General features: G+C 47.3%; 1 protein-coding gene across 1 annotated transcript in view; it reads right to left on the bottom strand.

The window, feature by feature from the left end:
* Positions 1 to 16197, bottom strand: part of LOC307083769 (cadherin-4-like) — a gene marked incomplete at both ends in the record, with an annotated part of 195532 nt that overhangs the window by 33452 nt on the left and 145883 nt on the right. The window contains 3 exons of the mRNA XM_079747721.1: positions 493 to 665; positions 8944 to 9088; positions 15074 to 15229. Of these exons, the coding sequence (XP_079603847.1) occupies positions 493 to 665; positions 8944 to 9088; positions 15074 to 15229 (474 nt within the window). The remainder of the gene's footprint in view (positions 1 to 492; positions 666 to 8943; positions 9089 to 15073; positions 15230 to 16197) is intronic.

Below are 16197 nucleotides of genomic sequence, written 5' to 3'. Positions count from 1 at the left end.
ACCCACCGCGAGGACGTTCCTTCACAGACCCACACAGAAGCCCTATAGCGTTCCCTCAGATGGGGTTTACTTGGGGACTTGGTGGCAACCTCGGTTCCACTTCGGGAGCAGCCAGAGCCTCGGGGTGCTTTTGAGCAAATAAAACGCAATTAGGCCAGGGAGCAGTTTTTTTTTTTAACTCCCAGGCAAAACAAAGTGGGTTCCATCACCAATGCCCGCAGCTTACCTGTAGGCATCCTTGAGCAAAGCGCCCACCTTCTCCTTAAACACAGGTCTCTCAATTCACTGCAAGTCACTTTGGATAAAAGTGTCCCCCAACTACACGGTCATTTGTTGACAAAAATGTATTGTGTTGACTGACGGGATGAAGGATCAAGGTTGTAAAAACGGGTGGAACGATGATCGGAATTGCACAAATAATGGCAGGAAATCCTTCACCTCTGACCCCTACCCTACTGTTTTCTAATAACCCTCGCAAACACCGACACTGACCTCTCTGTCCAGTCCGGCGGCCACGGTGATGATGTCGCCCGTCTCACTGTTGATGGTAAACATGTTGGGGATGGGGTTGTGTGGCGTCTGGGACAGGATACGGTAGCGCACCATGCCGTTGGCGGTGGTGTAGTCGTCCGCGTCGCCGGCAGTCACCTGCATCACCGACGAGCCTGTTGAAGAGCAGATATGGTCCCAAATTCAGTTACGGCACTCAGTCAGGACATTCAGGCAGGATTTTCAGTCAGAACTTTCGGTCCATAATTCGGTCGGAACATTCAGCCCGGAACTCATTTATTCAGATCTAATTCTGTGAAAATGCACAGCCGTAAATAAGTCAGGATTCAGCCCAAAACTCAATATTCTGTCCAGAATGCTGTGGAGCATTCAGTCCGTAATTCAGTCGGACGATTCAGTCTGAAGGTCGATATTCAGTCAAAAATTCAGAGAGAAATTCAGTCTGTAGTTCTCTCAGAACAATCAGTCCAACATTCTGTCAGAACATCCCGTCAGAACAGACTGTCACCGCGTTGGGTTTTTAATGAGAAGACGGAGAGGAGCAAGCCGGAATAAACACACATAATTAAGGGTACGGAAATATGGGATGAGCTTCTTATTTGAAGCAAAACACTGCAACACTGGGAAAGTTGGTTGGCAATCATTAAAAACCGTTGGTAATTTCCAACTGCTTTTACAACTGACGAGGATCCAAAAAAAACAAGTCAATTAAAAAACAGCACAGGAAAATATTTCTCCATGCGGCTGCCCAACATTGATTGAGCCATTCCTCCCCCTTCCAAAACAACAAACTTTGCGGGTGGGAGGAGGGGGGGACAAGCCAGGCCAACAAACATCAAACCCTTCTCTAAATAGGCCGGGCTATTTTTCCCTGCTCCCAGATATAGTGGTGCAGCTGGCCGAGGGGTTCACCTCTGTGCGGCCCGGGCTGTAATGAGCGGCGCTGGGTCTTCAGCCGGCCCTGTCATCCATTATTTCAGCCTTCAGCGGCACCGTGCCTGCCCTTAATGCTCCCGTGCTCTCTGCCTATTTGTCTTGAAATCATGGATAAACACCGCCATTTAAGCCTAGCGGGCGCGGGTTGCAGGCCTCTCGCTGGGGTTGTGTGTTTCTGTGTGTGTGTTTGTGTGTTTTTTGTGTGCATATGTGTGTGTGTGTGTGTGTGTGTGTGTGTGCCTGTGAGCTAATCTGTTTCTATGTGTGTGTGTGTGTGCGTGCGTTTGTGTGTGTGTGAGTGTGTTTCTGTTCCGTTCCATTGTGTCTATGATTGTATATTTCAGTGTTTCGTGTGTGTGTGTGTGCATATGTCTGTGTTTTAGCATGTGTGTGTGCGCATAGGTCTGTATTTGTGTGTGTGTTCATGTATGCATATGTCTGCGTTTTAGTGTATTTGTGTGTATGAGCCCAATGCACACAACTCGCCTGTCCTTACCAGGAAGAATTATTGATCTGAGTGAGCTTGTCAGCTGGGCTCACAAATGCGACCAGGCAATTAGGAGCACTCTGCGATGGAAGAGAGAGAGATCACCTCGCCCCCTCTCACAAGGCTTAGACAAAATGTCACCTTCCATCAGCGGCAATTTACCGCCTCTACCAGGCACTGAGGGGGACGCTGCCTGAGCCCGGAGAGAGAGCGAGGGGAGAGGGAAGCTAGCTCATGAGCACCAACGCACCGAGAGACACATGGAGAGCCGCGTGGAGGATATGTCATACTAGAGCTTGGAAGCAGGACAGTGGTGCAGGAGTGAAATTAAACATCATAATGTACACACACAAGGGGGAACATTATGGTAGATAACTGGCCTTATGTTCAGTTTTTCGCTTCATCATTTTTTGTTTACCTATTATTTTCCCTAATTATCGAAGACGACTGTTTAGTCTTGCTTGTGATGTCTGGTCATATTATGGGGAAATTTGTATGAAAGGGGGTTCGACAGCAGGGCGGATGACTTCATAGGAACGTGCACAATGGTGACGGTAATGCTTTAAACAACGGTTTGAGTAAACGGTCAAACAAAAGCCTAAGCTTTCATCTTTATGCAATATGAGTGTGACGTGCGTGCAGTGCTCAGGCGGCAGACACCCAGCAATTATTCAATTATTCAATCATCAATTATTCATAACATTCAACAAGCAACACATATTCCATGTAAAGGCAGCGGCAGGGCTGACATTCCCTCGTCCGTTGGTAAGAAGAGGATCACAGCGGGGCTGATGCTCAGTACAACAGCCCGGCCTCGAGCAAAGATCGACCAGCACCATTCATTGGTTAACGGTAATGAGCAACAACAGAGTATTTATCATTTGTTTATTTAATCATTTATTTGGCCAACACAAATAGTTCTGCCACCGGTGTGGGGATTGGAATGCGGCCAAGAAACACGTCAACATTTTGCTGCACGCTAGCTTGCTCCTTTTGTGTAGGGCTACGGGTTATCACAGGCCAGCCGCTTTGTGATATGTACGTTTATCCGTATGTTTCCGTTGCTCGTGCGGCCGGTGAAATAAGAGTCGGATGACAGTCACTTTGGTGGCATGCGTGATTCTGAGGATCTAGCCTGATCAGACAGTTTGTGCCTTCAACCACCATTAATGTATTGTATTAGCAACACCTAGGAAGCTGAGTGATACATGCATGGTAAAAAGTCCTGGTGCTGCAACACTCTATATCAGCACTCATGGTGGATTGCCTCTTGTCCAATCAAATTCCAATTGCTCACCTGTATAGAAATATGTTGGCCTCCGCGCCGACCGTTAATTACAACCGAGAGATGTGGCTGTGTTTTTTCTCTTCTTCTCAGCAGTTAATCAAAACACTGATTGTTTGGAGAGTCACGTCACACCTTAAGGCAAGGTCTGACGCTAAAGGCAAAGTGGCCTCGGCCGTGCATTCCTGATTAGCTTCTCCTGCTCCCTAAAACCAGGGCAGATAATTGGGCCGGGGTAGCGCCATCTCGCCTGCAACAAGACTGCATGTAGCAGGATTATGGTACAAATTCGGTTTTTCAAATGTCATTAGCCAAGGTTTTTCACTTGGTCAGGAGAGAGGAAACACAGAGAAGAAGTTGAGGAGGATGAGGAGAAAATAAAAAAACACAGAAAGTCAGAAGAAAAGAAAAACAGTAATGACAATTTCACTGTAGAGAACATCAAAATGTAAACAGTGTTTGTATTGACTGTAGAGAACATCAATGTGTAAACAGTGGTTGGACTCTTGGAGGGGGAGGCTGGCGAGGACAAACACTGCGTGGGTAATCGGCTGTCAATTCTGTCGCCTTCAATTTTCGAAGGCGGGATTCTGTAATGAGATTAAATTGACCCCTTTTTCTCTCGGACCAAGGGGATCTGGCCATGCCTGAAAGGGTTAATCTCTGCACCCATTTAATTCCCCGTTAATTAGAAAACTTTAATTAGAAAATATCTGAATTGTAATTACGTTCCGGCCTAAAAACTGCTGGAGCTGAAAATGTATCCAGTGGCGAACATGTGTGTCATTGGCCGATCCGGTCACATGGGAGAGTCAGGTGTGTGTGTGTGTGTGTGAGAGTGTGTGTGTGTGTGTGTGTGTGTGTGTGTGTGTGAGTGTGAGTGTGAGTGTGAGTGTGTGTGTGTGTGTGTGTGTGTGTGTGTGTGTGTGTGTGTGTGTGTGTGTGTGTCTGTGTGTGTGTGTGTTTGGTGTTAAGCCGCTGCCTAAACATCACTCAGCCAGGTTCAACATCTGCCTGCACATTAGAATGAAGATTGAGACGAACAAAAAAAGATGAGATTGAGAGAAATAAAGAAGGAACTTTCTGTGTGCCTCTAATAGAGAGAGTTAATATTAACCAGCTAGTATGACCGATCCAGAGACCCTTACAGATTCAGCTAGCACGAGAGATCCACATACCATCACAGATCCAGCTAACACAAGAGATCCACATACCATCACAGATCCAGCTAACACAAGAGATCCACATACCATCGCAGATCCAGCTAGCATGAAAGGAAAATGTTTTACCATGAAGGGAAGGAAAAGATTCATATTTTAAGAGCCATAGTTCTTTAAAGAAAGAGATGGGTAGGACATGAATTCTGGAGTGAAAATCGTGATCATCTGCAGAAGAAGATACAGATAGAGAGACAGACAGAAAGATAGATAGATAAACAGAATGATATAAATGAGGGAACTAGGCATGACGCAAGGGAAATGGTTGCCAACACAACCTCTGACTAGAATGGCGGATGGCGATCTTACTGGGAATAGTCAGCTCATTTATAAATGTCAATCATGCAAAACATCATTGACATTTATAAATGTGTGCAAGAATGAATGTCCACTCAAACTACTTTGGCAGGGTTGTTTAGATGTAAGATGAACTGAGTGTAGATTATTATAATTTCTCTCTTGCAGTCCATTCCTTCTCTATGGGCCTTTGTTCTTACAGACCTTTATAATTACATTCGGGTACTTTATTCAACAGTCTCAAAATGATAGGTTGTTGTTGATTACTCACAGGGCGCTATAGCTGCCGTTTAGCTAAGCACAGTCAAAAAACGCCTGGCTACCTGACACGATCAATTTGGTGCAAAAGTTCCAGAAAGAAATGCCGTTACCATGGCAACACCCCGACTCTTGGTGAGGAACAAAGGGATACACTGGATAACCCAAAAAACAGACACTTTAATGAACAAGCACACACACACACACACACACACACACACACACACACACACACACACACACACACACACACACACACACACACACACACACACACACACACACACACACACACACACACACACACACAGTCTAGGTCGATTAAACAGATTGAAACAACGATGGACTTCTCCCCACCCCACCTCCCCTCCTGTGCCGGGTCTCTAATGAGCCCACAGGCCAGACGGAGATAACTGTCCCCCCAATCCCTCCAAAAATGTAAGCAAACTTTACCAGAGGACGAGAGAAAAATAAAAGAGAGAGAGAGAAAGAACCACAGACTGGACAAACCAACAAAGAAAATAAAAGAATGAGAGCGCTAGAGTTGATGAAACAATGACAACAAATTATTATTGTTTTCTTTCAATCAATGAAAAAGAATTAACGAACCGATGGCTACAATAATGAAGGTAAGTAAGAAAGAAACAAACAAAGAAAGGAGGGAGAGGGAACGAGCCACAGAGAGAGACTCTCCCAGGCACTCCCCCCCGCCCCACCCATTCCTGATCCACCATCAGCCCCCCACAGGTCCTCAGCAGGACAAATGGTGCCTGAGAGCAGCCACTCATCAGCCTTGCTTTTGATCCGCCACTCCCGTCTCTCTGGAACTTTGCTTTCTCACACGGGATGGGGTTTAGAGAGAGGAGGGACAAAGAAGGAGCAGGTTCATAAAGAGAAAAGTTTCCTGCATTACCATATGCCAGTAAAAGAGAGAGAGAGAGAGAGAGAGAGAGAGAGAGAGAGAGAGAGAGAGAGAGAGAGAGAGAAAAGGAAAAGGGTGGTTTGCCTAGAAATTACAGAGCAGATGTTGTGAGTGCATTGCCAGACAGTTAGTGTGCCAGGACAGAGGATGTCACGCCGCCGTTGCGCTAGGTGCCTCCTGAGAGCAACTCACTGCTGCACGCTTCACACAGCAGCTAGCTAGCTAGCTAGAGTCTCATTTATCCCACACCGCAGGAACAGTAAGCCAAGGATGCAAGCTATAAGATCAAGTGTACCACACGTGATAGTGAAGCTCAAGATAGGGAAGTTAAATGTAGAATTAGACACCGATTTTATATGTATAGCTAGATAAGGATTCATTTAAATAATGGACTTACGTTTTGGACTTTTGGTTGGTTTTATTATTTTAAGGTATTTGATTAAATTACATTCTGACGTTTGATATTTTGTGATTCTTACCAAAAGAGGCAATCGTGTTTCAAGATATTTGTCCAAATTGGAATGAAATGGTGAATAGTGTTCACTCGGACAAGGGGCGCTAGTTTGTACACATGATTTAAAATAACACCGCAGCAGGAACAGATGCTAACATATTCAAATGAGTTCCAGTCTATGGGTGCATGTGTGTCTGTGTGTGTGCATGTGTTTATCAGTTTGAATGTTTTTGATTGCAATATAGGTTTGTCTGTGTGTTTGCGTGTGTGTGTGTGTGTGTGTGTTTGCAGTATGTGTGTTAATGTGAGAGTGTGTGTGAGTGCGTTTGCAGTATGTGTGTTAATGTGTGTGTAGGTGTGTTTGTGTGTGTGTGTGTGTGTGTGTGTGTGTGTGTGTGTGTGTGTGTGTGTGTGCGTGACAACGGCACATGGCTGGCTGACTGATCCGATCACAGGGCAACGCTGCATCTGGCTCTGGTGATAAGGTGCGGGTTCACCCTGGGTTTCCTCTGTCCCTGGTGGCTTCCCCACAGCGGGAACACAGCAACACGATCCTTGTAATGCTTCAGAGACCCACTTTGATATCTAGGCCTCCCAGATACACAATATGATACAGCAATACCTCGTCTCGTCACCTCACACCTTTACACCAGCACAAACGCTGTGCGCCTGGCATCGGCTGTTTAGGGATACTAAAAGGACACATTCTCTTCTAAGGGTGATGAGGAATGCTCTCATCATGGTGAGGCCCATTCTTGTGAGCATGTTCCTGTCTTTGACGGGTCTGATATTTGAAGAACAAATTCCTTGTTAAAGTAATAAGAGATGAATCCCAGAGAGTTTACATCCACTCTTGTTCAGCGAAATAGCCAATTAAGGCACAAAGTTTACATCTAGATTTTTAAGGAAATCGAATGGATGTTAGATAGTGTTGGATACTAAATATAATAAGTGTTTTAACACAAGTTTCTAGAGATGTGTTATTTTCAATCGGGGAACTCATCGTAGTTGCAATGTTTCTTATAATGTGTTGATAACAAGCATCCTTCATTAACTGGTTTTAATTAAAGATCCAAAGATTTGTATTAATTGGTCGCTTCTATATGGATTTATATGTTACACATCCCCACAGAGAGCGTGATCTCAGATTTTAATCATTAGGAGATGGGATGTATTATACTACAGAAGCTGTCGTACTGCTCTCCAGCTTTCACACACACTTGAGTGCATACACGGAACCACATACAGACGTGTGCACATTCACACATGAACGCACACACACACAGTCGCACTGTGCTGGCTTTCATAGTATTCCCCGCTTTGTGGCTGAACAGCACACACACGCAGGCCAGACACACACACTTTGCTTCCTGTGTTGTTTACAAACTCTACAGGGATTTTAGTCAGCCGTGGCCGTGGCGCAACTTCTGAGCGGTATGAAGATGAAGACATCTCCTCGGGGTGCAACGGTTCATCCAGACCCAGACACAGAGCTACTTGAGCATTCGCCGCTCGTCTGTGACTCTGGCCTGACCACAGGCTGCTCATCTCCACAGAGTGCCTATCCCCCCATCCCCCACCCCCCTGTCTGAGTTGTCCGCTGATGTGATAGGATCCCCTCCCCCTGACCCACCACCTCACCGATAACCCCAACAAATAAACACAGAACTTCTTCTCATTAGGAAAGTACTGAACTTCTTGAACTGAGCCCCCCCCGGCACCTAAGAATCCCTCAGGATCCCAAGGTGCGGCGCAGCCTTTTTTTTTTTTCACAGAACCATTCATTAACCTTTATAGTGGCCATGTTTTTACTAAAAGGGATCAAAGGTACTGGTGGAAAAAAAGCGACACCAATTTGTATGCAGTTGATAGGATTGCACTGCTGTTAGCTGCCATCTGCCCAGAGCTAGACTTATGTATGTAGTATATACCCCATAACCACTGGTCGGCCACCTAAAATAGAATAGGCCGTAGACCACGAAGGTATTCACATTTAAAGGGGATACGTGAATCATTTAATTATTTCATGAATTTTATATTATTAAACCAAATGAGATAAGGTGCTTTGTCTTGTGTGCTAGGATGACAATACAGGTAGCCATCTTTTCTGTACCCTTTCATAACCAAGCTCCTCTAATCCTCGGCACCCAGACTATGGAACTCCCTCCCCCAACACATAAGTCAGATTCAATAACAACATTCAAATCCAAACTCAAAACCCACCTGTTCAAACTGGCATACTCACTCTGACTGGTCACTGTGCACTAGACTTTATTCTTTATCCTTATTGTTGTTGTTATTTTATTATTTTTTACTCGTATGTAATGGTGACCTTGGCTGACTTGAAAGGCGCCAAAAATAAAATGTATTATTATTATTATCCTAAGTAAGCTACTCAATGGAAAGAATACTGTAAACATACACATGCAACTCAGACCGGCATTATGTATCAGCAGCATCAGACAATTTTACAGCCAGACTCTGCCAGTCATCGGGTCAACACTACCAATCGATAATCAATGGAGCCAAGTCCACAGTTCTTTTGGTTAATTGTGTACGAAGGCCACGACCCCTGACCTGGTTTTGATCCCTCGTCCACTGAGCCGTTGTAGACCTGGTTCTGGAACTCGGGCCGGTTGTCGTTCATGTCGATGACGTAGATGTACAGGTCTATAGGGTTCTCCACCTGGTTCCCGTTCATGTCCACCGCGTGAGCTCGAAGCTGCAGAACAAGAAGGAACATAAACGTACCGTCGATGCGTCAATGCGTTCAAAACCCAGACTCATACATAGACAAAGACATAATAGAATTAGATGGAATCATCCCTAAAAGACATGATGACATAGCAAGCCTGGTTAGAATAACTCATGCCCCTGACAGACCTAGGGGCGGTCAGCAGCCTCATCAACTGTTCCCGGGTCAAAAAGGATCAGTGATACTTCACGCCAGTCTTGCAGTGTTCACGCACGGCCATAATAAGGTTGCATCTTGGCTTGCACAAGTGAAGGCAGTCGTTTGTTCATGTGTTGGATCACAGCTCTCATTTCTAAATGTTTGTTGAGCCTGTGTTTGAAAAATCTTTGATATTCTGTCCTCGATTTAGCTTTTCCCCCTCGCGATAATACAGCAATCCCCCCTTCTATCCCGTCAGCCTGGGCCCCTCCTGCGCATCCCACTTTGGGAAACACTAATTAAGTGACATTTGGAAGAAGAACAGGCACACACACCGCTCTGCTTTTTCAGAGGAAATGCACAGCTCTATGAAAAACAAGTGGCGACATACTCCTGTACTGACAACCCCGTCGGGTTCAGGGGGGCTCAGACAGAACGACATTAACATCCCTCCTCGAGACGGCTCCACGCAGAGAGAAACAACTCCGGCTCGGGAGGTGAGAACACCATCCGGGCGTCTTAATTGAAAACGAGGGGATGGCAGGTTCTGCACGTGCCGCCGCCGAACGGGAAGAGCTCGATTACAGCTCAGCCTCGCCTCGCTGTTAATTGGCGACCACGTGTGATTGGCAAACACTGCGTCTCCCACTCGCACATACTCAGGGCTGCGGGCTGCACACGCATCCTGTTAGCACCTTGAACCAGGACCCCCGCCAACGCTGAGAACCGTGGGTTGAAAAGGGGGGGGGGGGGGGGATCAAAAGTTGCAAAGTGTTTCGGTGGAGTTAAACTACACTTCTTGAGAGGTGAGCATGAGGGCTTGGGGGGGCTAGGGGGGCGGAGAGGGGGTGGGGGGGGACATCCAGAGAAGGTACCCGCCTCGCAGGCAGGATTAGCAGTAGTCCTGTTGCTGTGGAAAAGTTTGTCTCTCTAGTTGCTAGGGAAGATAGCCAGACATTTGTTTGGGTTCTCTCTGTCGGTGATGAGGCATTCTTGGAAGGTACACGGCATGTGTGAAACAACAGCGAGACAACAGTGTCTGTGTGTCTGGGTGTGCACGTGTGTATGCGTGTGCAGACAGGGCCAACGAATGAATGTGTGAGATGATGATGGAGGAGGAGGAGGAGGAGGAGGATGAGGAGGAGAACAGGAGGGCCAAGAAGAAAGGAGGGAGGAGGAGACAATGTAAATGAGAGCACAATACATAGGGCCCACAAAGGCCCTATGGAGTTGAATTGTGTGCGGTGTGCGTGCGCCCATGTGTGTGTGTGTATTTGTGCATGGGAAGCAGGGACTGCGGCAGTGGTCGGGAGGGGGATCTTTAATGGGCAAAGAGTGACAAAAGCCATCACCCTCTACAACTGGGATACATAACAAATCCAGCTATGGCTCTGTAGAGGAGAGGACACCCCCCCCCTCCTATCTACTCCCCTTAGCCCCACCTGCTGAGCCATGCTAATGATATCTCTCGAAAAACCCAAAAAGGCCCCGCGACTCAAGCCACACGACCCACCCACCCGCGGCGTCACGCTGGGCGGCAGTTTGTCTGTTCAGAGAGCTCCCGGTCCCGGTGAATACGCTGTTGACTAATGACTCACAGCTTGGTATACAAGGCGGCAGCGACCGCAGAGAGAGTGAGGGAGGAGGGTGAGGAATCTCTCTCTCTCTCTCTCTCCATCTTTCTTTTTTCTGTGTCTCTTCCTCGCCGGCTGGCGATCACGTACGAGGCGGCAGGATCTTTTGGGCGCCGGGGGCCATTGTCTTGGACAGAGTCTATGTGCCGCTTCATTCATGGTGCAGGCGAATTCTTTAGAAAGCGGAAGGCAAGGAAAAAACAGCTACACAGAGAGCTGGGTTGCAAGGCGTCCAAGGGCCTCCGCAGTAACTTTTGCAGACTTTTTTATTTTGCCAAGACAGGCCAAGACACGCTCGCTTTGAGGGCACATGAAAAACATGTCAACACAGACTTAGATACATGTTTACACATAATGAGACATGCGACAGGCAAACAAGGAGAGGAAGCTAGAAGCAAACACGCCATTGATCAGAACAGCTTACTTTAAGTAACTTAATGATCCTCAAGATGCTGGCTGCTCATAGGCTGCCGCAGAGCAAACAGGCATGCAGGGAGAGGAACACAATGAAGCCCGCCCCAAATCTGTTTCCTCAGCTGTGGATTTGGCATTGGGGGGGGGGGGGGAACGGAGAGATTTGGAGGGACTAGTCAACACAGATTTTGGTGATTGCAACCCTGCATCAGAATTACCTGTTTGTGTTTGCGTGCTTGCGTGTGCGTGTGTGTGTGTTTGTTTGTGTATGTGTGTGTGCGTGTGAGTGCATGATGTGGTAAGTGTGGTTAGTTAAACCAGGTCTGGGGCTTAGCATGGTCGACCAGGCCAGGCTAATGAATAGGGACCACAGGCCAAGTCATACCCGTCTCCGTTTCTATCTATAAGTACAGAAGAGCCATGCGCAAAACGCACCTGCTCGCCAACACGAACAAACATTAACAACACTGTCAGATAAAAGTTCCATCTTTTATGTGCCCTATCTCACATCTCTCTCTCTCTCTATGGCCCTTTCTCTCTCCCTTGGCTCTTCCTCCCACTCGATGATAGTCTGTCAAAAACCTGCAGCCTCGCCTCTCTTCTCCAGTTGAGCCTGAAACTAACAAGCAAACTTTTGCCCACAAGAGCCACAAAGTGCTTGCAACCTTCCGTCAACCTAAAAGCAAAAGTATAAAACAACAGTCTGATTTCCCCCACGCCGCCTTGAGCCAAGGGTTCCCCTGAGGTAAATTACACAACGTGTCACGAGCAGGATGAGCGGGGCTCCTCTGCTCTCTGTGTCTCGGGTTGCTTTAGTAACAGCCTGTGTCAGATGGGAAGTGTTTACTGGAGACCTGAGCTTCTTCTCCTCAGCGGACAGATAACCTGCCGGCTCCAGCCGCCCCCCAAAGGCCCCGCTTCCTGAAAGGTACCGCTGTGTCGGGGTGGAGCGCCACTCTTTAAAGTATCATTACAGATGAACAACAATAAGACGGCCGTGCAGAAGTGTGGAGGCACGGGGCTCGCACACACAGCATGCCTGCAGACACACACACACAGACAAAGACACACACACACACACGCACTCACTCACACAAACTAGAAACAACAAATACAGAGACACAGGCAGGAGCTCAGCAGGACAGATGAAACAGAGATGAACGATGGTCTTCAAGGTTACTTTAAGAGCCAACTGTTCATCTAATTCGACCAAAGCACCCGTATATAGAAACGTGTCACTTAATCAACAGGAACTCTTTGTTGTTGTGTTCTACCGTATGTGTGTGTGTGTGTGTGTCTTCGGTGCGGTTTACCGGTGTGCTCGCTGCAGTACTGCCACGAGCCAAGGCAGAGCGTAAACAAACCGGGAACGCCACGCTCCGTTTCTAAGAGGTACGATTTAGCTTTCCTATGAGCTCAGCAGGGATGGGGCGCCGATGCATCAGGACGATAAGCCGCTGGCTACGGCCCGAGCCTCACTCGACGGAGACGTGAATCCTCTTCTTGTGCACTTAACTAAAAGCATGCAACACAACTGAACGCACATCAAATCGAAGCTGCCTTTCGCTAGGAGAGGTCCTGTGTGATTTGCATGTGTAATTCAGTGCTGCCAGCCCACGGGCTGCCGTATCCCCCATCCCAGCGGTGGTGAACCCAACCCTGGCTGTGATTAGCTGAGCTGCCGGGAGGGCTGGCTGGCTGTGGGGCTGCTCTGGCTGGGTGGGTGGTTGGAGGTCTGTGTTGGTGGGCAGGGATGTAGGGATAACTAGGGCAGCGCTCCAAGCCTGCCCTTTACACTGGCCAGCTGCGTGGTTCACAGGGGTGGGCACTGAAGTTAGCGCGATCAAAATGTAGCGCAAGCTAGCTGCAGGCATAGGAGTACTGAGAGACAGGGAGGGAGGGGGAGAGAGAGAAAGGGAGAGGGATGGAGGGGGGTGGAAGAAAGAGAGACAGAGAGAGTAATGGAGAGACAGAGAGAGAGAGAGAGAGAGAGAGAGAGAGAGAGAGAGATATGGAGGGGTGTGGGAGAGAGAGTGAGTGCGAGAATTGAAGAGAGAACAGCAATGAGAGAAGGAGAGAAAGCAGAAAAGAGGGACTGGGGGAGATACAGAGTAAGAGAGATAGACAAAGACCAATGGCTGCACACATGCTATCATACTCCACATGAATGTACACACACACAGACAAACACACACACATGAAATGCCTCTGCCCATTAGTTCTGAGTACTTTCAACATTTTCTGACTCTGCTGTCTCTCTTCTTCTCTGAGTGTTTTATTCCCCTTCTTCTCTGCTTTTCATTTCAACCCTCTACATCCTGTGTGGCTTTTTGCAGGTAAAACTCCATCTAATTGACAGATGGAGTGGCAGTGAAAATCTGCGCTTCGTCAAGGCAATCTCTCTCTTTCTTCTCTCGATATCTTCTTCTCTCTCTCTCTTCATCTCCCGCTCCCTCTCTATTAAGCTCTCTGGCACTTTCTCTTCCTCTCTCTCTTCATCCCCCTCCCTATGTATATCTCTCTCTCTCTATCTCTCTCTCTCTCTGGCACTCTCTCCCTCTGTCAGTCTCTCTCTTTCTCTCTCTGTCTCTCTCTCTCTCTCTCTCTCTCTGTCTCTCTCTCTCTCGCTCTCTCTCTCTCTCCCTGTCTCTCTCTCTCCCTCTCTCTCTCTCTCTCTGTCTCTCTCTCTCTGTCTCTCTGTCTCTCTGTCACTCTCTCTCTCTCGGGGAGTCGGAGGGCTTTGAAGGGAGACGTGTGCATGAGCAGAATGTACTCAGACTTATGGGATTTATTTGGAAGGACACACACGCTCACATGCAGGCAGGTGCACGGCGAAGATAGGTGGGGAGGGGGATAATAATGAAGGAGTAACGTTTCGATGAGGACGCACTGGGAAGACAGACAGGCACACTGACTGACAAATGGATTGATAGACAGACAGATATACATACAGACAGACAGACTGACCAGCAGAAAGGTAAACTGACTGACAAAAGGAAGTCTGAGAGACAGACAGGTAGACTGATGGACAGACAGACAGAAAGGGAGACTGACCGACAAAATGGTCAACTGACTGACAGACAGGTAGTCTGACAGACTGATAGACATACAGTAAATTCAGGTTGTGTGATAGGCATACAGGTAGACTGACGGACAGACAGACAGACAGACAGACAGACAGACAGACAGACAGACAGACAGACAGACAGACAGACAGACAGACAGACAGAAGGGGTAGACTAAGTGACAGATGGATGGACACTGGACAGACAGACTCAGACACACAGACAGACAATCAGACGTCTGAAACTCAGACTTGTAGACTGACAGAAACGACAGATGGACAGACTGCTAGAAGGAGAGTGAAGGAATGCAATTATTTTTGAGAGATAATAAGAATAAAACAGAGACGGGCAACTTGACATCAAACATTTAATGAGGAGCCAACAGACGAGTACAAGAAGGCGGCAGTAGCTCAGGAGGTAGGGCGGGTTGGCTGGTATCCGCAAGGTTGCTAGTTCGACCCCGGCTCCACCTAGCTGAGTGTCGAGGTGTCCCTGAGCAAGGCACGAAGCCCTGACTGCTCCCGACAAGCTGGCTGGCGCCTTGCATGGCTGACACCGCCGTCGGTGTGTGAATATGTGCATGATTTGGTGAATGTTAGGCGATATTGTTTCGGATAAAGTTCTATATAAATGCAGTTCATTCACCATTTAAAAGACTAGCCGAAGCACGCGGACGGACGGACAGACAGACAGGTGCTTACATGGTAGGAGGCCCTCTCCTCGCGGTCCAGGGGTCTGGTGACGAACATCTTCCCGTTGACGGGGTCTATGCTGTAGATGTCGCTGGGGGGCTGGTCTGCCCCGGCCCCGGTGATGCTGTAGCGAATCCCCACCGTCAGGTCCTGGTCCGAGCGGATCTGAGGAACACCAGAGCAGGCTTTAGCCACTGGACCAAGACACAAACACAGAGGCGCACGTGAACACACAAAAATGCACGCAAACACACGCACACACACACCAACACAAACACACACACGCACGCTAACACACACACATGCATGCAAACACACACAGCCGCGAGCATGCACACACACACACACACACAGTATCGTAGCAGTGAAATCGTTGTTTTGCCGCTATCCCTTTGATCAAGTTATGATATTGGTTAAATATAGAAGAGGAAGAAAGAAGTTGAAAAGTTCCAGGAATAAACGTGGGCGGTACAACTGATTGTATGTTTTCATATGAATGTCAATGCTCTTCCACTGGAATAAGTTAACCCTACTGCCAAACTCTCTCTTTGTGGGTCTGCCAAGATTTTCTGTAACCATCACTTATGTTTGGCCTGAGGTTGGTAGTTGAAAAATGTGTTTGCTAGTGAGTGTTTTAATCTGACCTGTGTGTAGTACACCGCAGGGGTCTTTGTTACTGTAACAGAATGTGGTTCTGACATTTAACGGCATGGCTGATACAGTATTGATCTGTGGTCCTTTCTCAGTTAGCGTTGGCTGAGAAAACACAGTCAATAGTTTTATTGTACTCCTGTTTCCCTTCAAATCGCTGTGTCCATTATAATGCAGTTGATATATTACTGCTGTTGTACAACCTTTTTTCCCCCCAACATTTCATTGTGACTTTATCATTATTTCCTTATCATTACAAAACAACATTGTGTTATGCATTTCCTCCTGTGGCACACATTTATTTTTTTATATTCGGAATTTACCATATAATAAAGCATGTAGTTGCAGTTCTTTTAATTACTGCAGTATTTCCCAGAGCTTGTTCAGCCTGCCGGGGAAGCTGGCTTTGATTAGACCTTGTAATAAATCATCTGGCTCTGCAGGGACACTTAAACTAATCTATTCTCTGTTTGTAAATCCAA

This window comes from Pollachius pollachius (genome assembly GCF_949987615.1).
Source record: "Pollachius pollachius genome assembly, chromosome: 12".
Lineage (NCBI taxonomy): Eukaryota > Metazoa > Chordata > Actinopteri > Gadiformes > Gadidae > Pollachius > Pollachius pollachius.
This window is presented reverse-complemented; position numbering and strand designations above follow the sequence as displayed.